General features: G+C 40.6%; 1 protein-coding gene across 1 annotated transcript in view; it reads left to right on the forward strand.

Moving 5' to 3' along the window:
- Nucleotides 1-338: 338 nt before the first annotated feature.
- SH3GL2 (SH3 domain containing GRB2 like 2, endophilin A1) overlaps nt 339-26,743 on the forward strand; it is an 89,869-nt gene continuing 63,464 nt past the window's right edge. Inside the window, exon 1 of the mRNA XM_042826878.1 lies at nt 339-403. Within this exon, the coding sequence (XP_042682812.1) occupies nt 359-403 (45 nt within the window). The 5' untranslated portion in view covers nt 339-358. The remainder of the gene's footprint in view (nt 404-26,743) is intronic.

Genomic DNA, 26,743 nt, shown 5'->3' on the forward strand with positions numbered 1-26,743 from the left:
GTACGAGACGAGAAACAAACGGCACAGGACGGACCGTCGGCAGCGGCCCTCGGGATGCCGGCAGAATCCCGCAGCCCGCCGCCTCCAGCCGCACGAAGGCTGCTCCCGCTCAGCGCTGCCGGGGCCGGTGGCGGGGCGGGGCGGCCCGGGGCCGCGCGAGAAGGCGGTGCGGCCCTCCCTGACGTCAGGGCGCCCCCGCAGCGCGGCCGCCGCCTGACACCTCCCAGCGCCGGGAGTGCGGGGTTGCGAGCAGCGGGTAGCGGCAGCAGCTCCTCGTTGGCGGGACCCCGGCCCCATCGCTCCTCGGCACCGCTCGGCTCCGCTCGGCTCCGCTCGGCTGCATCGCGCCGCCTTCGCCATGTCGGTGGCCGGGCTCAAGAAGCAGTTCCATAAAGCGACCCAGGTACCGCCTCGGCCCCCCGCGTCGCGAGGGCCGTGCGCGGGTGCGTGGAGCGCGGATGCGTGGCGCAGTCCGGTGCGCGGCGCAGGTCTGGGTCCGGCTGCCCAGCCCGTACCCGGCTGCACGGGCACGCTTGGGCGCTTGTGTGAACGAGTGTGCACGAGTGTGCGTGGTGCATGTGGTGTGTGTGCGCGCGGTGCGTGAGCATACGCGGGCTCGCGTGAGTGCGCGGTCCACGAAGTGCCCCGCAGGCTGCCCCGCCGCCCCAACCGCACCGCGGTGCGGAGCGGTGCGCAGGTGCCGATCCCGCAGGGGTTGGCGGGGCAGCTAGGGCAGGTGCCCGAGTGGGCGTCGGACCCGTTCTGCGGGCTGCGCGCCGGTTTTCCGTAGGCATGGCTTTAGGCTGGCTTTCTAAATCAGACCTTTTTTTAAATTATTTTTCTCCCCTCCCTTTCTCCCCCCCGACCCACTCAGGGTACAGGCAAAATCTGAATAATGAGATTCGGTCGTGTTGCTTTAGGCATGGTGTGTTACTGCAAGGAGGTCAGGATGGGTGTTTCACCCGGCTTCGATTTGTTTCGTAATGCAGAATCTGTATGCTGTCGTCCGTAAGGGTACAGTTTCTGAATTGAGCTTGGACTTGGTGTGTTTATCTGTATCCCTAGATAAATCCAAAATGGTTTCATAGAAGCCAGGGGAATTTATTCGAATTTACAAACTACAGTCTGAGACTGGTGTGAGGCTCCATTATTTTCTTTGCAAGTAAGTACAGAACTCCTAGTAATTTTCACTGATTGTCACTGCATCTTCAGGTAGCAGTGTGTGTTGCTGTAAGCAGCCCCTAGGTGCAGACTTGCAGATACTGCAGCCATTAGGCTTTTCAACACCTACGCTTTTCCCTTTCTCATCAATCTCTTCTCTTTCATCTCATCCGTTGTTGCACTGTGGAGAATTGTGCCTAAAGGAATGATCCTTTTCACAAGAATTTGTCCCAACTTTAGTTCTTGCTGTCTTTACAATTATACCATACCAGTGTTGACTACAAGTGCAGTGGGATGTGCCAAGTCCTCCACAGGCCCATGCAGGAGCAGGGTGACATTGTGTCTCACCTTTCATACCAAATTATGCTGCATCACTGGTAGAACAGTCTCCACAGAAGCCTGCTGTACTCATGACAGATGCAGTAAGGAGCGGTTAAGCGTGCCTGAGCCCATGCTGCAGTGTCCATCTGCTGCTGCTACTTCATTTTATCACTCCCTGCTACCTATAGTGCTGCTGCAAACCCAGGAATCATCAGTGCTACACTGAGTTCTCATACCAATAAGTAAGAATTGCAGGATCTGTGTCTTCCGTAGTTAAGAAGTAGGCAATGAAAAGTTCTCTTTCTAGTAGTTTGTCTCAGTTCACCATTAGTGTAAGTTAATGAGTGTAACTCCACAGCAGTGGGGGTGCACATCCCCTCTGGAGTGAGCCTGGTGCAGAAGGGCTGTGAGTGCTGTTCTGTCCTTCAGATGACATGCTCACACAGACTGTCAGCAGTGCTGTAATGTAGAAGGAAAGAAGAGTTTTAGCTGGCTGGAGCCAAAATAGTACATTTGTGTTGCCAGATTTAGCAGCTATCAGATGACCCAGGGATTTTTGGGCCCAGCCATGACTTTCACAGACTGTTTGTATGCAGGGCATGAAGACACATTCATGTATGAGAATGACTCACAAGTAGGTTGCAAGACAGATCTGTTTATTGGCTTGTTTTCGGCATAAGTGAGAAATCCAGGCCTTGATTGTGCTGTCCTTACTCCAGGGAAAATACTTCTGATAATGGATTAATCCCCAGGTGAAGTGTGGGTTGGCACTGCCAGTGTGAATGGAGCTTCCCAGATGGGACGAAGCAAACTGGAAGTTTTGAAGACTGAGTCTTTCCCGCTGTTCTTAGTCATGGAAGAACATGTGTATGATGCAGTTGTACTGCAGTCAAAGTCACACCTGTAACAAAGTTATTTCTGATGTGCCCTTTAATCCAGTAAAGCATTTAGAAGTCTTTCATTTTGTTTCTTTCTTCCTTCAATGCTGTAAAATTAGTAGTCCTCTCACACACAAGTGCATTATGAGTATACAATGTTATTATTATGGAATACAGTTTTAGTTGCAAGCATAAAGATACGTGTCACAATTTAAATGTTACAAAAATGTTTTTCCATCAGAAATAAGCCACTGGGCAATTGTATGACTTGTATGTCTAGATTGTTTTATTGCTAAGTGTTTTCATTTCAAGTATATACATATATATATGTATATAAACTTGTGAGAGGTCAGGCTCACCTGCTACTAAAAAATGCTACTTTTTCACCGGAAGTCCTATTGAAGAGCTTAATGTCTGTCAAATTCCTTGCACCAACTGCTGCAGAAGTACATCATTGGAAAGCAGGTGGTATCTTTGCTCCTCACAGAATGAATGGGGTGTTCACCCCTTTTGCATTTTAGAAAACAATATTGATGGTTTTACCTCTGTGCAGCATCATAAAGTTTAGAACAAATATTCCTGAGTTTGTGAAAACAAGAGTGAGTCTGTAATCGTGACATTCCTTCAAAATTACAAGATACTGGACTGACAAATGCAGAAGTACTGAACAGGCTAGACTGCATGTTTATGTGTGTAGCCCACAGAACATCTAAAGAAGAAATATAACCACATTTGCCTATTAACTGTGCTGCTGCAAGTCTGTCATCCTTGAATTAAGAGCATTACTCAGCGTACTTTTAATTATTATGTGGGTTTTCTTTTTTTTTTTTCTTTTTTTTCTTTTTTCCCTGAAATGAGCAGCTAGATGCTGTACTGCTAAATGGTCAGTTTTCCTTTGGGCATGCAAGTTCCTCTGCCATCAGTGCTATGCCAGCATGGAGAGGTTATTGCAACCTGCAGGTTTGTGGGCGGTGTTAACCCTGACAGAATGGCTTTAGGTGGTAGAGGTTTGACAGTCTGGGGCATGTAAAGAGAGTTGTTGTAAAATATCAAGAACTCCAGTTCTGTGTGATTGCTTTCACAGCATAATATGGTACTTGTGAGGGACAGTCAAAACTGGGATAATTTCATGGGGAATCACAGAATTGCAGGAGTTAGATGGGATCTCTGGAGATCATTTAGTCCACTTCCCCTGCTAAAACAAGTTGCTACATAGGTTTTGTAAAGAAATAAACAAAAATTTTGGGAATGGCCATATGCAAGATTTCCCTGGCAATTGGTGAAGAAATTAAACTAACCTTTAAATAGCAGTTCCAAGTGGGCTGAATTGATTAAAAAAGCCAGTAATATAATTTCTTATTCATTACTGAATTCTGCTATTTATGGCACAAATTGATTCGTCTTTACACCATGGTAGAAATTAACTTTGTGTGCATTTTTTCTTTTTTTTTTTTTTAATTATTATTTCCAGGGATTATTTCCAGAAGGAAAACTGAAAGAAGTGCTTCCAGGCCACTCAGAGTTGTCAGAATCAGCCTTTTAGGTGGAAAGTACCATGCTTTCCTCTTTAACAAGGCAGCCTGTAAAGTGCATGGTGAGACTGACCCCACTGATTAATAAGGAGCAAATGGGACTCTTTCCCTGCTCTGCTATGATGCATGAATTCATGCATTGCAAAATTGTTCTGGCCTTCAGTGGGAATTTGCTGTTCAGTGGGAATGACTGTTCATTTGCAAAAAGACCTCATTAGAGATGAGGCAGAATTTGAAAACACTGAGCCTGTGGATTAAAAGTGTACTGTAAGAGTGTCTGCTTATTAGGAAGAGTGCAGCAAACCTTCTGAGTGCATGAAACCGTATAAACTTGTAAAGTACATAAATAATTTCCACTGCTGTGAGTAAAACAGCCTTTCTTGAAACGTAATGTCTTCTGCCCCTGTTGAACTCTTCAACTGCAACTACCCAGTTGTTTTTTTTTTTACACCATTTATTTCTTACTGATAGAGATTGTGGGTAGTGATGTATCAATGTCATTATTTTCCTAAATCCCCACCCGGCCCCTTATTCTATAATACAAACCTGAGTATCTCTCTGTGTTTAGCAGGAGCTGTTCATGCTTGCCAGCCTAGGCCTTTCCAAGGAAGGCACTTCATCTGTCTTTTCCCACTTACTTTGGCTGAGACTGAGCTCACACTGTGTCTGCTTATCTCTTTTCGTGTCTCCTCTCAACATTATGCATGAAATTTGGTTTAGTTCCCATATACGTAGAAGTAGATGGATAAGTTTCAGAAGCTAGACAGTACCGTATTTTTTACTGTATTTTTCCTGGTGGAGCTATTGCACTTTGTGTTGCATATATTGGACTTAAGAAGCCTCTATCTTTTGCAATGTGTAACAAGTGAGCAGATGAAAGAAAGAGGAAAAAGAGATTTTTGTAAGGTCTCATGACTCTGAGGACAGTGCTCAGACTAGATGTTGAAATCTCTTAGAGGACAGTGTATTATGAGAACTCTATTTTCTCTCAGTTTGGAGTGGTACACTTGTAGGTCAAAGAAAGTGAGCAAATTTTTGATCCAGAAATAAAGAACTATTTTTAAGAAAGTTATGTAATTATCTGGAGAGGGGAATATTTCCAACTGTGAATCGGGAAATTCCTTCTATTTGTGCACTGTAGCTTGTTCATCAGATACAGTATTCATGTTTGGCATCATTCCCACATGTCCTTTTATTGATATTATGTAATTGAAAGAATGAAAAATCGACCTTAATCTAAATTACCCTTTGCTTGGCTATTGTATAACCCTTCTGAGTTGTTGTTGGCTTAAACAGTCTGTTCCAGTTTCTAACTCTGGTTCTAATCTAATAGGAAGAACTGCTACTTATTATGTGAAAAACATAATGGCTTTTTAAAAATTATTATTATTATTTCTTGATAATAAGCTGATTTCTAAATAAAATTTTATCACTGCGTCTTTCCACTTGATATATGTGGTTTCCATTTTTTTGTACGTACATACAAATAAAGTTGGATGATTAGCAGTGTTCCCACTGGTCTTTAGAAACAGAATATCTGTGGATGCTGGGCTCAAAACATAACTTGGATTGGAATTGCATTTTCTATTTTGACTTCATCTGCACTGAAAGAATGACACAGCGAGGAATTAGGAAGAGTGGGCTGTTCTTGGTCATCCATGCACAACCGTGTCTTTAAGATTTAAATGTGCCCTTGTGACTAGCAAGGGCTAATGGCATTCCATAAAAAGCACTGAAGCAGTGTATACACGGTTGATAGAAATGGACTTTGCAGACATTACTTTGCAGAAGATTCTGCAGTGCTATGTGAACACTTAAGTGAGGTGCTGGGGTGACTGTGCATATTTTAATGGAGACTGAAAGCTGAAGGAGCTTGAACACAAGCTGTTGTGATGTGCTAAGTGTGCTGGTGAAATCTTTGACCTTAAAAACTTGACAGGAGGTAGAGCACTTGAAATCTTGCTGACCACAGGGAGCTATTGCAGCTCTTTGAGTAAATATGAGTTGTGAATGGGCAGCATTTGGTTCTAAGTGCCTGGAATTAAGCAAACCCATGGCTCCCTCAGCAGGCAATCAAAACTTGCTTCCAACATCTTCTTTTCCTTGAACCAGAAGGTCTTGTTTTGTATTGTCTTCTAGAAACTTCTCTTACTCTTGTTCTCATTTTCTTCTCTCTGGCTGCTAATGGACAATGGTGCTGCTGATCATCTCTTAAATGTAAAGCTTTATGCAGATGAAAGAGCACTAAGCCAAAGCACAGTGTTTGTATGATGCGAACACAGAATTACCTTCCACTCTTACGTAACCTAGCACTTAATCTTGGAGAAAAAAGAGTGGCTTTCTTTTAAACTTGAGGTCACAGCAGGTCTTACAGGAATACATTCAGTTTGTCAAAGAAGTGATAGCAATTAAAATTTTGTTTGTTTGTTTGTTTGTTTGTTTGTTTTCCCCAGAGAGGAGATTAAAAAAATGGAAATTCACATTTACTGTGTTAGTGTTTTTCACAAGTTTTCCCTTTTTCCTTGTAGGTCTTTATGGAAGAAAATTGAGAAGAAGTGACTCTTTTTGAAATTGAGTGTAATTCTATTTTTTTTGTGTGTGTAAGTGGAAAATACTGTGGCAGTCCTAGACAGGATGATTCATAGATTTGTCATTGTAATTTATTTGATACAGATGATGCTCTTTACCCATGCTGGAGGCCATATCTGTACAATTAAATAGCATTTTAAAAAGAATCCTCTTAGACTGCGACTGACTGAAGCAGTTGTTGCAGCATAGCATGGGCCACATGAAGGGACAATGGTTTGGTATCACCTGCCTTTCAAGTCATTGTGCACCTACCAAAGAAAGGGTGCTATTTGATCCCAGTAGAGGTGCTTCTGAGGCAGCAACAAGTGTGTCTTAGTTTCAGCTGGGGTGAAATTGTTTTCTTCAGGGTGTCTGCTATGGTGCATTTATGGTATTTATAGTTTCTGCTAAGCAGTGTTGTACAGAGCCAAGACCATTCTCAGAAGGGTTCAAGAAGCTGGTGGGAACAGGATTAGGACAGCTGACTTGAACTGTCCAAAAGGATATTTCATACAGTATGACATCAAGAGGAAGGAGTATTGGAGGGAGTGGGAATTCATCGATCTCTCTTCTGATGCTCGGGGATGCTCAGCTAGGCAGCGGTTGGGGGGGTGGTGAGTAATTGCTTCTGCATCGTTTCTCACATACCATTATATATATATGTGACACATAACTATTATATTTTTCCTTTCCTCAATCTTAGTAAATAGTTATCTCAACCCATGAGTTCTACATTTTTTTTCCAAAATTCTATCCCCCATCCCACTGGTAAGAGAGAGTGAGCGAACAGTGTGGTGCTCAGCCAGCTGCTAGGCCAAACCACAGCAAAGTGTAACCTTGCTAGCAGCAGCCTGTAAAGGAGGCTTGAGGTGATGCCAGAGGACCTCCTGAAAGAATGAGAAATTAAGCTGCTGGTTCTGGTTCAGCTAACAGGCGTGTCATGCAGGAGAGGGCTAGTAGGGTGGATCCATATTTCTTAAGAACAGATAGCACTAGCTGAGTTAATTAGCCACAGAACAACTGGAATATTACTGCAATTTACATTGGGTTGGTTTGGTCGTCTGTCTTGCATTTGAAATCTCTCCGCCAGATTGAGATATCGTATTGAGTTCTTGTAAACTGAAGTTCTCAACAGAGAAAAATGCTGACTTTCTCCACCTTTCTTGCCTACTCTGATGGCACAGAGGGTGTAGTTACACCACACGTTTCTAAAATGATGGCAGCCTCTATGTGTTTTTATGATTTGTAGTTTTATTTGAAATGATGTGCAATGTGCCAATTATTTGTTTAATTAGATGGTGTACTGGTGGCTGCAAAAGGTTTTTAGATGTGAAGATAATTTAACTGGACATTTTAAAATCGGGCATATTTTTCACTTTTGTGCTAACAAATTTATTCAATGTTCAAATTCAGTAGCTGAGAACAGAATTAATTATTCTTCTACTTTAATACATCAGCATGGAGCATTATTTTTGTTTTGTTTCTGTGGGGAAAAGTGCCACCACAACAAATGGAATCATAGAATCATAGAATCATAGAATCACTCACGTTGGAAAAGACCTTAAAGATAGTTGAGTCCAACCATGCTACCCTAACTCTAACAACCCTCTGCTAAATCAAGCCAGAAATAGGGTGATGGCAGCCAAAATAGTGTGATGGCAGAACACAGTCCAGAAGAGATTCTTCTGCAATGCATCAGGCCCAGCACTGCCAACTGGGTGAGAAAAGATGCTTTGCTCTGCAGTTTTACCTCAACTGCTCTGCAGTTTTACCTCAAGCACTATGTGTGTTTCTGGGCACTGCAATATAAGAAAAAAACATAAAATTTCTAAGGAAGTGTCTAAGGAAGGCTCTCAGAGCAGAGGAGACTGAAGGAATCCCCTCACCAGGGGAGCAGAGGGGTGGCACTGAGCTCTCCTCTCTAGTGATAGTGACAGGACCAGAGGAAGCAGCACAGAGCTGCGTAAGGGGAGGGTCAAGCTGGATTTGAGGAAAAGGTTCTTCATTGAAGTGATGGTCAGGCACTGGAACAGGATCCCCAGAGCACTGGTCACTGCTCCAAGCTGTCAGAGTTCAAGAAGTGATTGTACAGTGCTCTCAGGCATAGGGTTTGACTTTTGAGTGGTCCTGTGTGGAGCCGGGAGTTGGACTTGACTTTTTTTGGGTGGGGGTGGCATGTTGGGTGGTAGAATGGCAGGATATGTTTGTTCTATCCTAAAAAGAACATTCTCCTGAAAACTCTTCTTGATTTCATCTTCTATGACTTTCGTAGACTAACACTTGGTCCTTCAAATAGCATTAGCCAAATGGATAATTTTTGCTGAGTTCTATTCTAGTCTGTTCAATTTTCAGTCTTCAACAATGTGCCAAGATTTCCTTTTCATGCAAAATCAATCTAGATGCAGTAAACCAGTTAATAATTCATAAGACATGAATGTCAAAAATAGTGTCTGTCCTACTAGATGAGTCACTTAGACTGTCTTGGAAAGTTATGGCATCGTAAACTAAGGACTAGATTTAAAGCACTGCAGTTCTACAAATATAACTTGAGTATGGATGGATTTCCTCCTGCCAGTCTTTTCTACTTAATTGGTACTGTTTGGAAATGCAGACAACAAATCAAGCCCCATCCTTTCCATTGGCATCAGGATATTTGCATATTACTGGCCAAGGCATTAGAGATGACCAAATGGTATATTGTTCTCAATTAATTTGCCATCTGAATTTGTGTTTCTTTAGGAATGCTACACTTGGCACTAAAACAAAAGCTGTCCGTGGCTTTAGATGAAGTAAAAAGAGGTTTGGTTACATAGAAGCTGGTCTTAAGTGTTCTGATCCCATTCCTTGCTTTGGCCAGGAATAGAAGGGATTTGACTTTATTTCCTGTTATTTGAAATGAAATAAGAACTTTTAAAAGAGCTGCAGCATAAGGAAGTTTCAACTATATGCAAATACTGTTTAGAAACCAAAAAGTTTGAATGTAGAAATATGCCTTAAAATGCATAACAACCACGTGTGCACATAGTTTACTGATTAGACTGGAGTCTAATTGAAGGATTATGTGTTAGCATAAACAAACAAAAGTTTGTCTTTCAGGAAGGGTAACTGGATCTTATGTTACCTCTATTTATTATTTGTTTTAAAAATTGGACAATTTATTCCTGAGTCTGAGGGAAAATCTTTCCACAAAAGTGCTAAAAAATATCATAGTACATATGGGCAGATCCTTTGTTGCTACTGTTGTGGGCAGTATGTATGATATACCGTACCTCTGGTATGTACTAAGAACAGACAGGGAAAATATGAATTTCTGGAGGAAAGGAAGACTTAATTGCTGAAAGCAGAGAGAAGCTTGGATACTTTTGTAATAAATCACAGAATCACAGAATCACACAGAATCACAGAATCACCCGGGTTGGAAGGGACCTCAAGGATCATGTAGTTCCAACCCCCCTGCCTAGCAGGGCCACCAAACACACACATTTAGATCAGGTTGCCCAGGACCCCGTCCAACCTGGCCTTGAACACGTCCAAGGACGGGGCATCCACAACCTCCCTGGGCAGCCCGTTCCAGGGCCTAACCACTCTCCTTGTAAAGAACTTCCCCCTAACATCCAACCTAAATCTTCCCTCCGTCAACTTGGATCCATTTCCCCTAGTCCTGCTGTTGTCAGCCCTTTTGAAGAGTTTACTCCCCTCCTGGGTGTAGGTTCCCTTCAGGTATTGATAGGCTGCAATGAGGTCACCCCGCAGCCTTCTCTTCTCCAGGCTGAACAAGCCCAACTCCCTCAGCCTGTCCTCATAGGGGAGGTGCTCCAGCCCCCTGATCATCTTAGTCGCCCTCCTCTGGACCCTTTCCAAAATCTCAATGTCTTTCTTGTACTGAGGGCTCCACACCTGGACACAGTACTCCAGATGGGGCCTCACAAGAGCCGAGTAGAGAGGGACGATCACCTCCCTGTCCCTGTTGACCACCTGATGGAGCCCAGGATCCCATTTGCCTTTCGAGCTGCCAGAGCGCACTGCTGGCTCATGTTAAGATGTGTAAATCTTTAACCTTTTTCTTGTTCAGTGCAGAAAAATACCTTTTCATTCTTTACTATTAACCAATTTGTCTTGCCTAGTTATCTTCGCATGCTAGGAATAGGGTTCTCTCACTAGAATAAGAACCACTGATACTGAAAGGCAGATAACTTTTTGTTTTATTCTGCAGTGTCTTAATTCAAAATAATTCTAAATAGGATGATTTGGGACCTATGATTTTCAAAACCGTCAAATCCTTACTCAAATATCTGGCTTGGCATGTTTCAGAATAGCTGCATTTTGAAAGCAAAAAAAATATATACATCCTTGTGGTGACTGAGATGGATTATAGAGCTTCTGGTGTTCTCTTCAGAGTATTGTAGTTTTTATTTAGCTGTGGAGATGGGTGGGAGTAAGATTCCTGAAATGAAGGTGAATGAGGTTGAAAGAGTAGTAATGTTCTCAGCAGAAAGCTTTAAAAACAGAGCAGAGGCAAATCTATTCAGATTTGTGGAGATAACTCTGACTGGAGTTGCTTTGTTAGTGCACTGTATTCAGTGTCATCAGTTCCTCATTTAGGCATTATGACAATATGTGGTGTTCCAGCACAAAAGACAAGAAGGCCACTATTCCAAAAACACACAGATAAAATGAATAAAACCAATAGATTAAAAAGGTCAGTATGGATTTTATGGTGTCTCTCAGTGCACGTGGTATCAAACATGACTAAGAATGAACTAAGACTGAAGAAGCTGACATTGTTTCTAAGAAGATAAACCTATAATTTCCAAATTTCCTGTTTCACTGGGGAGGAAGAATATGGAAAAGCAAAGAGAATATGGGAGAGCTCTAATCTGTGGATACTCTTATAACAAAAAATATTGAACAGTCACTGGAAAGTAAGCCTTGTGTAACTTTTGTTCCTCTTCCTTCCCCAGAGTGAGTTTGCTGTCCCAGACAGGGTGGCAGTCCTTTAGCACATGACAGTTTTCCTCAGTGCTGTTAAAAGTTCTGCTAGCTTGTGATGAACAAAGTGCCTGCTTGAAATCTTTTATGCATTCTTATGATTATTAGTGGAAGTCAAAACTGTTCTGCATTAGTGTTTTCCCTTGACTCTGTGAAATACCATAGCATCTGTGTTAGGGCCAGATGTACAGCCAGGTACTGAAAATACCTATGTAAGCTGCAAAGGCAAAGTACAGTATTTGGTTTATTATGACTTTGTGTGAGTCAGGACAAGGCTGTCTCAGTTTTTCTTGCTTCTTCTTGACCCTCATGCAGCAAGAAGACTGTGCTATTTTAGTGTGAGAAAATGTTGGTGCAGATAAAATTTCTAGTGCCTCTTCAGAAAAGGAGCTATCCTTCTGTTCTGTGCTGATCTGTGCCTACCATAAACGACCACGTTCCATAGCCCCCTTACACATACTTCTGTTAATCACTGGTCTAGAAAGCCTCAACTCCATGAGCAGGTGTTTTGTGTTTCTTGATGCACATTGCCAGTATACTAGACAAGCGTACAGCTGGGTGTGCTTGGGTTCCAGTTCTGATTCATGACTTCTGGTATTATCCTAAGATATAAAAAATATATATATATAAAATAGAATGTTGATGGTCTTAAATTTAAAAATATCTGACAGTGTATAGCAGAAAATTAGTTGATGACTCATTTCCTTTGCTGTAATTTTGGGCTCTGTAAAGGTAACTGCTGATTTACACCTCTCATTTTGAGAATAAGAGAGCTTCCCAAATCATACATTAAGGTTAGGTACATAGAATTTGTAATAACTTTGATGAAGAAGAGGCAGTCTGCCGAAACAGATTCACGAAGTTCTCTTGACATGTGCTGAAGTAGTGCTGTTACACCTTGTTTACTTTCATCCTGTGAAGGACTTCTTCTCTCCATGCTCAGTGCGCTGGAGTAAGGGAATAGTGAAAATTTAATGAAGCTTCAATAAAATAGACTGTTCCAGTTCCATATTTTTCTCACATGTTTGCAGATTAACTACACTTGTGTCCAGGGAATCTTCTTCATCTGCATGAACTTAAGCACATTCGCTGCTGTAGACTTTTTTTATTCCTTGATTTCTTTTTGAAATGTTCTTCAAACTTTGTAAAATAATTATTATCAAGAATTGTATTTCCTTTAAAATCTTAATTCCTTTTATTGCAATAAAATTAAGTTTAGGAAGGTAAATTAAGTAGCTGAGAGAGAAGCCATGAATATTAAATGAGCTTTATGTAAAAGAATGAAGATCAGATCAGGGGTATGAGAAACAACCCTGTGCAATTGCTAAACCGGAGGCAAAGCCTGCTTGAATTCTTGAGCTTTTGAGAGCATGGGAAGGAGAAGGCAGTAGCAGGCCAGCAAGGATGGGGAGTGGGACCAGACCTTACCTTCGCTTTCTCGGATTTAGGAAGCTTATTAGCATACACTGTTACAGAAGAGTTTATGAGGGAAGCTCTGATTCTCATTGTGGTTTTTTTTTTCTTTTTTTTTTTCTTCTTTTGTTTTCTATGGTGCCATCAGGCACGGAGTCACTGTAGGACAGCTTACTGTGACTGTATCTATTAGACATCAGCAGTATCTTGCAGTGTCCACCTTCTGTCTTAATGTCTCCACTATTGCTCTAAGAGAGTCACAGGTCATAATATATTTGAGGTCATAAATATAAGACATGCAACGTTGAAACTTAGAGTTATGAATAATCCTGGATGAGATAATATGACCTTGCTCCACTGTAGTCCCAGCTGAGAGCTAAAAGTGCTTTGAAGTGTTGTTGCCCCATTTTCACTTTTGTGGCTGGCATTGCTTTCTGTACACTGAATAGAAGAGTAGCAGTCATTTCTGGCTTCCCTGTGCTCAACTGTCAGGAAGCCCTTAGGGAAGGAGATAGGATCTCTGTTATAACTGATTCCATTGCAAAAGCCCAGGAATGAGTGGGGGAAAAAAAGGTTAAAGAAACCAAACTGTAGTTACAGCAACTTTGTTTCCTGTTCCAGTTCTCACTAGGCTTGGCCAACAGGAGAAGCTTTTCTTCAGTGCACTACTCTGCAACCTTTTTATTCCCAAGTAATCCTTTTCATGCAAGTCTCTGCTGCAAAGTGAGCACTGAGCACCAGACAGGGAAGAGCTACTTTCACCTCTCTTTCAGTGCCATCCTATGATATTTCTGGCAGGATTTGTGGAACCTGGTTTACTCTACAGGCATCTCTATGTCATCAAGGAGCTGGAACTTAAGTAACTAATTAATTGTGTCCCTTTGACCCTTTTGAAAGAACGTATTTGGTTTGAATTGGTGATTTGTCTTTATACTTTATTATACCTTATTCGTATATCCATATTAAAAAAAAGAGTTCTGTCTTTAGCAACTGCTCTAGATTATAAAACAGCATAGTATGGATCAATTCTTAAACATGGTATTCATCTTTGAGAAGTCTTGGAGGACGGGGGAGGTGCCTGAAGACTGGAAGATAGCCAACGTCACCCCGATCTTCAAAATAGGCAAGAAGGAAGACCCAGGCAATTATAGGCCAGTCAGCCTCACCTCTGTCCCTGGAAAGGTGATGGAACAGCTTGTATTGGATGTCATCTCCAGACAACTGGAAGAAGAGGAGGTTATCAGGAGTAGTCAGCACGGGTTCTCAAGGGGGAGGTCGTGCTTGACCAACCTGGTAGCCTTCTATGATGTTGTCTCTGGCTGGGTGGATAGGGGGAAAGCAGTGGATGTAGTCTACCTTGATTTCAGCAAGGCATTTGATACTGTCCCCCACGACATCCTTATAACAAAGCTGAGGAAATGTGGGATAGATGAGTGGACAGTGAGATGGGTTGAGAACTGGATGACTGACAGAGCACAGAGGGTCGTTGTTGGTGGTGAGGAGTCCGGTTGGAGACCTGTAACCAGCGGTGTCGCCCAGGGGTCTGTGCTGGGTCCGGTCTTGTTCAACATCTTCATCAATGACCTTGATGAGGGGATAATGGCCACCCTCAGCAAGTTTGCTGATGATACGAAGTTGGGAGGATTGGCTGACACGCCTGAAGGCTGTGTTGCCATTCATCAAGACCTGGATAGGCTGGAGAGCTGGGCAGAAAAAAACCGGATGAGGTTTAACAAAAGCAAGTGCAGAGTGTTGCATCTGGGGAGGAATAATTGCATGCACCAGTACAGGTTGGGGGATGAGCTGCTGGAGGGGAGCTCTGCAGAGAGGGACCTGGGTGTCCTGGTGGATGACAGGCTGGCCATGAGCCAGCAGTGTGCCCTTGTGGCCAAAAAGGCCAATGGCTTACTGGGGTGCATTAAAAAGAGCGTGGCCAGCAGGTCGAAGGAGGTGATCCTCCCCCTCTACTCTGCCCTGGTAAGACCTCATCTGGAGTACTGTGTCCAGTTCTGGGCTCCCCAGTACAAAAAAGACAAGGATCTCTTGGAAAGAATCCAGCGGAGGGCCACGAAGATGGTGAAGGGCCTGGAGCATCTCTCCTACGAGGAAAGGCTGAGTGAACTGGGTCTGTTCAGCCTTGAGAAAAGGAGACTGAGAGGGGACCTGATCCAGGTCTATAAATATCTAAGGTGTGGGGGGCAGAATGGCGAGGCCAGACTGTTTTCAGTGGTGAGTGGAGACAGGACGAGGGGAAACGGCTGGAAACTGCAGCATAGGAAGTTCTGCACAAATGTGCGCAAGAACTTCTTTACGGTGAGGGTGACGGAGCACTGGAACAGGCTGCCCAGGGAGGTGGTGGAGTCTCCTTCTCTGGAGATGTTCCAGACCTGCCTGGATGCCTACCTGTGCGACCTGCTGTAGGGAACCTGCTTTGGCAGGGGGGTTGGACTCGATGATCTCTGGAGGTCCCTTCCAACCCCTACAATTCTGTGATTCTGTGATTTAAAAGGTAGATCAATTCACAAAAGCAGACAATGATCTTCTAATATCAAAGGACCTGGAAGCAAGCAATGCATACTCAAAACTGAAACATTAATGCCACAAATTTGTCTCCTAAAACTTGTTGGAAGTGAACTATGGAGTTAGCTAGGTGAATAAGAGATGATCACTAATGTTTATGCCACATACATTTACTCAACAATAGCAACAACTACAAAACATTTAGCTGACTAAATTTTGCTAATTTGTATTATTTTGCTTATTATATTTCAAATGTTCAGGAGTGACTTTTAACAAGCTATTTTCTGAATTGTGTTTTATACAGCATATATAACCAAACAAAGAAAACAGTGCAGAATTGAGTCATTTAAAAATTAATAGTAATGTCCTCTATCTCTTTTGTAAATTCTTGTGATTTTAAAGTTTAAATTTTAGGTTCTTTTGAGGATAAATCTAATCTTAAGAATTTTGAGGCAGATGACAACTTTTGCAAAGACCTGCAATAATTCCTTTGAGCCATTTTGTCTCCTGTCAATCTATCTCCTCTGGGAGCTGTTCCAGTTTGAAATATGTGCCAGAACTTTGACTGAAGCATGATTATACTTCTCCCTCTTGCTTTCTTTCACATTGAGTGATGTATCTGCTGATCTGAAATTCTAAGGCTATGTCTACTTTGGCAAGTGATACAGTGAAATAGGCATGGATCTGCAGAATTGACCAATTGGTGCAGAGGATACAGTGTCCAGCAGAGGACACAGTTTTGGCATATCAATGCAACAAAAGTAATGCAAAAGAGGGAGAGAAACTCACAGCAAAGCTTGGGCTGCTGTTGGGTATTACTATTTGTTAGTTGTTAGGATTATCTACTGTTCAGCTTTTATCTAGGTGCACAGAAAAAGAGTGATTAAGGATCCTTTACTTCTTAGGCCAACTAATGTAGATATCAGGGCTCACATGGCTGCCTGACCTGTGACAGTGAAAGAGCAGTTGCAAGCTAGTGAGGAGTCTGTGTGAATTTCTCATTTCCTGGTGTGCCAATAAAGATGACTGTTGTAAATAGGACCTTAAGGCAAATGCCTATATCCTGGTTTTTATTGCTGTTATGTATTGTTTTGTTTGTCCCTGTATGGAGCCAATGTACTGATGCAACCAGTGCATTTACCCTGTAAGTACAGTGGAGCATGATCTTGCTTGACCTGGCTGCAGAGAGTTGTGATATAATTTCTATTTGGTAAATTGCTATTCCTTTGACTTACTAATGATTTTTAATATCTTGTTTTAAAGATACAGTTTTTCTATCAGAGCTAGGCCTCCTGTTTTCCATGGGATATAAGGTAAGATTTTGCCCTATTCAGTGGGGCTGGAGACCTGATGGATTTTATCTACACTGGATATCCAGTGTTCCTTGTAGGAAGAGGAATATTTTAATCTATCAAGGAACTTACAGCTCTATTAACATACATTGTGAGAAATATTCTCTCTTAATTTAAATTCATATACCTCCTGTTTAATCATTGATTTGCGTGAGAGATAGAGGTTAAATGCTTTTCCACAGAACGCTTCCAGAATTTGCTTCTGTTTTGCAGACTTTCTTAATTTGCAAGCATATTGCTGGAGCAAACCTGAGGTGCATGGATATGATTTACAGGTTCAGAAAAAAAGAAAAAAAATGTATCTTCAATTTTATCTGTGCAAAAGATAGCAGGGAAGAGCATGTTTTGATAAGACAGTGAGAGATGCTTGCAAGTACCCCTAGGTGTGCCTGTTAGCTGAGGAATTTTGGGAAGCCCTAGAAAGTTGGGCTGAGTTTGTAGTATTTGCTGCAGTCAAACAGGTATACATTTCTTGATATATTATTTGTTCTGTCCATCTTTTTCTGCACTATTAGGAGGACTGTGACCACTTGGGAAGTTGTGGAAGGAATCTAGGATCTTTCTTTTATGTGTATGGTGCCCCCCACTGTGGTTCAAAATGCAGCAGTCCTGTTGCTGTTACTGTACTTATCCACAAGCATACTACTATTTCTGATCTTCAAACTGAAGCTGTAAATTCTGGAAGATTTGAAAAGACAATTTGTAAGAGAGTAGTCTCAACAGACTTAGTATTGTGTATTAGGACCGTGCATTTCAGGGGAATCTTTTCTTTTTTTAGTGATTAATTATTTTATGAATTCACGTAAGGTGAAATGTCTGTTAATGCCAGAAATTCTTTCAATGTACAGAGGTCTAGATGGCAACCTACAAGTACTTATGAGAACCAAAAAAAGCTGAAATTCAGGAGGAAAAAAAGTTACTACTTTGACGCATCATAAACACTTAAAAAAGCCACAGATGTTAAAGGAAAAAAACCAACAGTGTACTGGTTTCTCTCAAAACGTTTAAAAAGAGACATTCTCACTCCCAGTTCCTGAAACAGTGTAAGGGTCTGCTGCTCTGGATCTGTTTGGTTGGTTGTTTGGTTCTTTGGTTGTTGTTTGTTTGTTTGTTTGTTTTGTTCTTTTCACATCTGTGCTTTTTTGGGACAAGTTTTATTGAGCTATAGTTCTGCGGCTTCTGTGCTTGCACTGAGCTCCAATAAAATAAATTCACTGCTAATAGGTTTTATGAATCTACAAGATATCTTGCCATTTGGTAATCTTGAGTTTGTTACTGGCGTTGCTAACTCCCAGAGCTCAGGATGTCCTGAAGCCTGAACATATTGCTAAGCAGAGTGAAGAAACCTTTAAAAATGCTCTGATGTCTTTTTCTCTGTGTCATGGGATGTCTTCTTTATGTTATTTGTATCCCTAGAATAAGATGATGTAGTGTATAGGAGTAACTGCAGGAGATATATAAATATCTCACTGCATGTCTCTCTGTGTCTCTATAGACTTGAAGGGGGCATGCAGATGTCAAAGTTTTCAAGGCTGTATGGACTTACAAGGTTTTCAGAAAGCCCTTTCGTGCAAGCTAGATCGTTCTAGTGGTTTTTTTGTTTTGTTCATTATTTATTTATTTATTTATTTATTTATTTATTTATTTATTTATTTATTGTTTCCTCCCAGTAAATCTTATTTAAAATTGAATACTAGATGTGTGGTGTGCTTACTTTATTGTTATACTGCACAAGTAATGCTTATCAGTAGCTCTGTAAACCTTCATGTAGCCTTCATGACAGCTCTCTTCTTTTAGCATACTTGTGGTTTTTAGGACTATTATAAATTTCTGTACATAAGACTTAATGGCATCACTGATTATCATTGCAACTAATTGTTGGCTCTTTAATGTTAAATAATCACTTGTGGAGAGCTGTCCATAGACCTCAACCACAATAAATTGTATTGTGTTTTTTCAGTGCAATGGTTAAGTGACCTGCACAGAACAGACACGAGGAGGACATGTGTCTGGATATCAGCACAGAGAGACTGCTTTGCCCTCAGTCTGCTCTGTCTCATGCTGGAAATAACTACAGAGAGAGACATGTCTGAGTGGCGTCCTATATATGTGTGAAGTACTCAACCTTTGTCTGTGAGAGCAAAAAACACTGGAAGAATTTCCCAGTCATTTCCTTCATGCACTGCTAACTTGGCAGGCATGGTTTTACCACTGGGTTGTTTGAGTGACATCATGAAGAGTAGCTATGTCACTGAGACTGACACAGCTTTGCCTGCTTTCATTCAGATGCCTTGACAGTTTGCTGCTTTACAGTTGTTGCTGTACTTGGCAATTAACTGTTCCTCTGTTCTGGTCCTGGTCCTCTCTTAGGATCTATGAAGCTCTTAGGAGCTTTATAAATACATTACTTGCACTTGTTTTTTTACAAAACAAAAATGTTTGTTTTTATACCAGTTCTGCTGCACACATAATATCCTCATCCTCCCAGCTAATTTCACCTCTGCATGCTCTGTGGAAATGCCTGTGAGTCACTCTTTGCGTCTCTGCGTTTGGAGACGGATTTAAAATTCTGGAATCCAATTAGTGTCTCCCCATAGACATGCAAGCCTTTTTCATTCCTAGTTTCTCTGCTTTACTTGTCCTTGTGGAACTTGCAGTGAGATTACTGCAATACATCCCCTGCTTGCAGATCTGTATATGATTATATATCAAACACTCTTCACCATGGGGATGAGCACATTATATGCTGACAAAGGGAACATAAAGTTTTGTATATGTTTCCAATTTTTCACATGGCAGAACAGGAGATTTTTAGGTAACTACATTCCATCTCTGGCAATCTGCAGACTGCAATTTGAGCAGAATTTTAAATGAAGAGGTAGGTATGGGAAAATTATAAGTTAATGCTTCCATCTGACCAGCACAACATATCTGAGATGTAATACAGTATTTGATTATTTTGTGGAAGAGTGGTGCTTTCATTGTACTTGTATCCACTGCAAACACAAACAGGACAAAAAGGACAGAAGTGAATAGCATCAGAATGAACATTAGCAGGCTTTTTGGAGCGGATTTAAGCAGAGCAGTATCCTGATACAAATTAAAGGATGAAAGTGGTTTCTGAAGTGGTGGTAAATATTTTATGTCACACATTCAAGTTGTAAGTTTTGACTGTTTAATGAGACAAGCATTTTCATATGTAGCGTGGACAACTGTGAACACTTTGAAGTGACGAAGTGGGTCACTGCAATACTGAGAAGTTCTGTTGAAAATACAAAATTTTGAAGATGATTTTGGACTTCTGTGTTGTTTTTTATCTGAACCTTTGGGTACTCATGTTTGCTTCTAAAAAGTTCTGGCACCAAATACTTGCTGCAAAATTTTATGAAACGCTTCTTTTCAAACTATCATTTGCTTCCAGGGTAAGGAGCTTTTCAGAAAATATTAAACAAAATTGCAAAATTTCAAGGTAATGGAAAGCTCAGGACTTTCAAAATCAGTAAAGCATGTATCCCATAGAGTAAGTGTGGATGGCTTTTTCTTTCTGTTGCTGTTGTCAGAATTGTATTCTTCCAAATCCAAATAGGACTGTGGGAGGTGCTGGCCTCTGCTCCTGGGAACTGGCATCGGGATGAGAACAGTACAGTGCTCTGCCAGAAGAGGGTCAGATTGGGCATTGTAACAATTTCTTAGTACGAGGGTGGCCCAACACTGAAACAGCATTCCTAGAGAAGTGGTTGATGCCCTGTGCACGTCAGTCAAAAGCTGAAAAGGCATTTGAATAATGCCTTCATTAATTTGCTTTAACTTTAATTTATCTTCAAAGTTGTCAGGCAGTTGGATTAGACGATCTTTGTAGATCCTTTCCAACTGAATGATTCTATTCAGATACTTGCTAAGTTAAATAGATGAATTATTAGTAAACTAAGGGTTAAATGAGTCCATGAAAAAAAGTTTACTTCATTTGTCAAAAATGTTTTCAAATGAGACAGTGAAATATAAGTTCATTGTTTTGTTGGCTTTCTGGATGAGACTTTATTTTAAGCATTGGCAATTGAAGAAATACAGAAAAAGCATGTTCAGCAGAAAAGTGAGCATTGATTGTGAAATTCACATCAGGCCATTAATGGTGAATATATGTGGGACGTTACAAGGTCATAATTCTTCTAGGCATCGTCACAACACTGCTGATTTGAAAACTGAGTCTTCCTCTGTTCTTTCTATTGTGCTTACTTCTGCAGAGATCAGTGACACTGGAATGGTGATGCCTGTTTTGGCAGGGAGTACTTTTAGTCAAGTGTTTTATTTCCTGCACTGAGTGTGTTGTGTGGCAGTGTCCCAGAGCATATTACTCCTATGTGACCTCTCCTTAAAGGGAAGCTGCCTATATTCTCAGTTCTTATTTTTATTTTATTTCAGCCTAAAACTTGTCTATGGGGAACTCTGTCTACTGTCTTCTCTTACATTTCTTACACTGGAACACTGTTTAGTTTACATCTCTTTTCCACTCAGACTTAATTTAAATGTCTACTGCAAAACAGAGACTGAAGGAAATCTTGTATTTCTCTTACCTCTTCCCTTTGTGATTTTTGCTGCTGATCTTGAGGAGGCATTGAAATAAATACAAAATTGCAGAAATTAAAAGCACACACCAAGAAGTTCATACTTTTTGAGAAGTCTGTCTTGGCATACTTAAATTGCAGTAAGCTGCCAGAATATAAATCTGATTCTTTTTTTGTAGCCACTTTCATGGTGCATGAAGACACAAGCATACATGAAAGTAGAGTGTTTGCTAAAGTAGCAATACGAAATCATAGATTGCTTTGAGTTGGAAGGGACCTTAATGATTTTCCAGTTCTAACCCATTGCAATAGGCAGGGTTGCCACCCAACAGCTTAGCTGCCCAGAGCCCCATCCAACCTGGCCTTGAACACCTTGACGGATGGGGTACCTGCAGCTTCTCTGGGCAGCCTGTGCCAGGGACTCACCACCACTGAGTAAACAATTTCCTCCTAACATCTAATATAACCCTACCTTATTTTAGTTTTCAACCTTTGTCTTTTGTCCTATTACTGCAGTCCTTCACGTACTTTAGGTAGCAGAAGGCTTCTATATGGTCTCCCCGGAGTCTTCTCCAATGTAAACAAGCCCAAATCCCTCTGCCTTTCTTCATAAGAAAGTAATTTCAGCCCTCCAATCACCTTTGTGGCCCTCCCCTGGTCCCAGTCCAACAGCTCTGTCCTTCTTATGCTGGGGGTGCTGCGGAGAGAGGATTTATGACATTGGCTTTTCTTTAAAAAGTTGTAGTGATGTCCTTGTTGAAATAAGCTGGTCATGGTGATAGTATTATCACTCAAGATTGATTCTTGCCATGATGGTGAAGTCTGATGAAATTTAATGGGAACCAGAATTTCTTTTGTCAGCTTGGCATTCACTGTTTGGTTCTTCAGTCTTTTTATCTTATGTGTACTGTATTTTCTTTTTTGATGGAATTATAAATTTCTCATAAATTAAGTACTCAGAATTGTTTAACAACAAAACAGGCCAACTCTGCTAATTTATACTGTTGAAGTAGTAGAAAATTGTCATAATTTTCAGCAGAAAATATTTGTTTCTTTGTTTTTATTTACTGGATTTTTGTTGTTTGTTGTTTTGCTTGTTTTTTTTTTTGTTTTGTTTTTGTTTTTGTTTTTGTTTTTGTTTTTGTTTTTGTTTTTGTTTAATAGCACCATTGGCTGTTTACAAAGATCACAAACACTTGTTTCAGTGGGGAAAAAAGTGCTTGATCCAAGTGCTTGTGGGTTTAATTCTTACCTGTGCAGACTAGATGGGGAACAAAATTGAAACATAAATTTTCTAAGTTGTTTGTCCTCTGTTTTTGTTTTTTTGTCTGAAATGTGACAACAGGCAGATACGGAAGCTTGGCTGACTATTGCTGTAGGTAGAAAAAAATCTTGACAGAGTTTTCATAGTGGGAATGTTTCTTAGCTGCTAGCATCAACCTTCACTAGAAATGAGAAAAGAAAATAGGCTATTGTGAGTGCCTGTGTTTTGTATACCATTCCTCTTCACTTAGTTATCAATGGAGGTGGCATAATTAGTAACCTTCTCTCTGCCACCCATCAGTTGTTGCAACTTGTTTAAAGCCAGGCTAGAAACAGTGATGGCTTGGATGCAAATCTCATTATTTCTTTTCTGAAAGTCTGTGGTGTTCTTTAAGGCAAGTTATGCTATCATGATGATCTGATATTCTAGATTCACTTGAGTAGAAACAATGGAAATTAGACTGTTGATGAGTAGAAGTGCTAGCAGAGACTAGTGTGAAGGTCCTCTACATTCACACTCTGTGCAGGGTATTAGAACAGGTTTTTTTCTGGTGGCCCAAAGAATGCTGATCACTTAGCTCAGCATAATCATAGAATAATTTAAACTTAAGTTTATGGTTTGATTCTGAAAGAGTTTAAGCTATTGGCCCTCTTTATTCATTAGCATAACATAGCATCTTTATTGTCAACCAGTATTCACTATAATTTCAGTACATTCTTGGAACTAATTTGGGATCATCAGCTGACTTACTGAATGACACAGAAAATTGAAATAACTTTTACTGCCATTTAGGGCTGGATCCTTTCTTTTGTTGAAAGCATTGTGGAAAACTGAAATGGAGCTGAGTGACAGGAGGATCAGTTGTAGTTAGACTGAAGATAGACTGGCTAGAAATGAAGTATTTTTTGTTTCAATACCAGTCTCCCTGGGCATCTCATGTAATGAGCAGTCTATTCTAACTCGACCACCTGGTAACACAGACACACAGCGTGGGGATCTGAATATCTGCTGGTAGCTGGAAAATGGCTCGCAGACAAGTAAAATGGCTTTTTACTGCATGAAAAATTTATCTTAATATTTTATATATTCTCAGTGCTGAATGAAAGAACTTTGAGTAGTGGTGTACAGTCAGACTGCCCAAGAAGAACAGTGATGTCATCAGTGTATTTATTATTATTTTCCACTCAAGCCTCATGTCTATGCAAAATAATAAAATATTAATAAAGCTTTGCAATTCAGATATGGCGTTTTGGGGATACAGGAAACACAGCTGCAATTTCTTGAGCTTGCTATTCCTTCACCTTCTCGCTATTAATAACTCGGAAGGAGAAGTCCTTGGGGATTTAGAGCCTGGTAAAGACTGCTCCTAAGTGGATTCATGGATACAATGGAGATCTGTGCAGTATTGCTTTGCCTCTCACTGGGCTTCTGGCTGTAAATGAGCATCCTTTCCACTCAAGACTGTATCTTGAAAAGGTATTTTCTTACTTTTTCCTTACTTTTTCATTGTAAGGAAATTAATTCCATTTTTACATGCATATAAATGAAGGATAGTCTTCAGTTAGAGTCCTTGGCTCTGGCCCCTGTTTAATGGTGATCTCTTACTCTTATTGTGACTGGCTGTTCAGTGCTAAATGAGGAACATCCATGACTAGAAGTGTAAGACAGTTCATGTCAATCTTGAATCCCAAGCCCCACTGGCTGGGGTTGTGGTTGGTTTATATTCTGCAGAGACAGAGGATAGAAAGAACATCATTAGAGGATCAGAGCTGAATCTTTATATCCAACCTTGTGAAATATACTCTTCTCTTTTTATCTATGGTTAGTTCAAACTGGGATAAACCCAGAGATAATGGCAGCAGAAAAAGTCCTCCATCGACAGAAGTCAATCGATACCAGATAAGCTGTACTTAGAACATGTTTTTGCAGTAGAAGATTTGTCCTCATCCTCATCTCTGAATAGTCAAATGTGCTGGGGCTGTGTTAGTAGCACAAATTAACACATTCTCTCCTGGCAGAACTCAAAGCAACTGCGCCAAACTCTTAAATTTGTTCTTCAAAGAACTACATTGATTGTTTGCATGAGTCTCTTTATAGGGAGCAGAGCACTATGTTAGTGCAATATTCGTTGTCTGAAAAGTTGTAACAAAATTATAAAGACCACCATCCACACTTGATGCTCCTATTCCTGGATGCATTTTTTTTTTTCACTTTGGCTTGTACTGGAAGTGCTTGCAATGCGAACAGATACAGAGACTCTGCTTGTGCTGTGGAATGGACCAGCTGGGCAGGGCTGGTGCTTGAGGGTGCTGCTATCCCTAAGGAGAGGGCAGTGCCACAGGAGCATATGAGGTGAACCCTGGACAGGCAGCTGTGAGCCTCTTCATGATCTTCCGCACAGCGTGGAGTCAGGCCCTGACTTAGCTAATTTTAGTTATAGCACTGAGGGAGGAGGGGGGCAAGGTAGACAGTCATGCTTTGCCCTGTGCCTGGCCTTTTCCCGTTGATTTAAGAGTATTACAGTGCTTACATAACACCATTATTACAGTGTCCTGAGAGACAAATGCAGCAGATCCTATATCTGAGGTCATCTATTCACAGAAATTATGGTTTACTAGCTCTTCTTGGGCTTGCATTGTCTGATGGCCTCCTAAATTGATTTATCACTGGCTGGTAAAGCAGTATAATATACTTGTTTCTATCTGCTTGATACAAAGACTGTACTTAGTTACATGCTATATTAATCTATATATGCCTTCTGTATATGTTACAAAATGTCTCACAAATGCAGGCTTGGGGCTTCATTTGTCTTGGGCTGGCTCTTTGCTGATACATGGGATGTATGTTGCTGTGATGCTATTCTAAGGACCAATATTTATCAATTTCTGTAGAAACATCCATTCCGTTTCATGTGGAGTTTTATTAAGGATGTTAAGGCCAACTCTTAAGGGATTTACCAACAAGACATCTCATCTTTTTTTAAAACACACACAGCTGCATATATGAAAAGTTTCCACTGCCTTTAATTTAGTTACCAGATCCAGAAACCAAATAACAGTGGAAATATTTGTTTTCATCCTTGAGTATGTGTAATCTTTGCAAGTCACAACACAAATATGTATTGTGTACAAGCATTGGGTACTTAAGGCACCTGGATTTTGGAGGCACTGTTCACTGTTAATACAAGTCTTAAGTGTGTGAGCATGAAGATACATAATTTTCAGAGAAGATATCCCAAAAGTAATGATCATGATTATGTGAAGAAATAAAAGATAAGTTATTAGTGAGTGGAGATTTGAAATCAAAGAAGCAGCTCTGTCCACAGAGAAAGATGTGGTCATTAAAGCTACATACCTACAAAGAAAAATCACTGATATTTTTTACAGATAATTACATAATTATGTATAATGCAAGAAAGCGATGTGATACTTCTGCCACATTTTTGTCATTTTTCTCTCTGCATTGTCAAGAGTTTCTGAAGACTTATCTTTGAAAGGATAAGTCCTACACCCTAAAACATATTTTAGAAAAAGCAGGGGAAGATCTGTGGTTATGTGCTAGACACATGTGTAACTGAGAAATGCATTTCACCATAAACTGTCTTCAAGTATTTCAGCAAAACTTAGCATCAGTTACCGTGTTCTGATTCAAAAGTATTGCTAAAACCAGAAATAGGTACAGAATAGGTAGTGACTTTGACTTTGAGCATATCAACTGTATTGTGTAGAATCCTAGGATGTGTATTGACAATTAATATTTCTTCAGGTGTTCTATGGAAAATATGACAGAGAATCGTGCAGTGCCTTTGTTTATGTAGTCAGTGTAGAACAATTAACTGATATTTTTGACGGAAAATGCGTAGATAGAAATTGAAATTGAGATAGCTGGAAAATAAAATAGAATGAGATAATACACCCATGCTTGGTTCACAGTGCTATTTTCTATAATGTATTTACAAGCTAAATAAGGGAAAAGAATTTTACCATGATCTGTAAAAGTCCAGCCATAAAGATTTTCTCCCCTCTGCAAAAAATTTCAGGCAGAAATTAGCAAATCAATTAATCAATTGCACATTAAAATGTAGGAAATGATTGTATGAAGAGTTTTCAAACAAGTAAAAAATTTCATGTACGTGTGTTTATAATTTCTTCAATTTATACTAATCCAGGGTGTTCAATATCGT

Source organism: Centrocercus urophasianus, unplaced genomic scaffold (genome assembly GCF_019232065.1).
Source record: "Centrocercus urophasianus isolate 14NV4802_14NV808 unplaced genomic scaffold, USGS_Curo_1.0 seq_27, whole genome shotgun sequence".
Classification (NCBI taxonomy): Eukaryota; Metazoa; Chordata; class Aves; order Galliformes; family Phasianidae; genus Centrocercus; species Centrocercus urophasianus.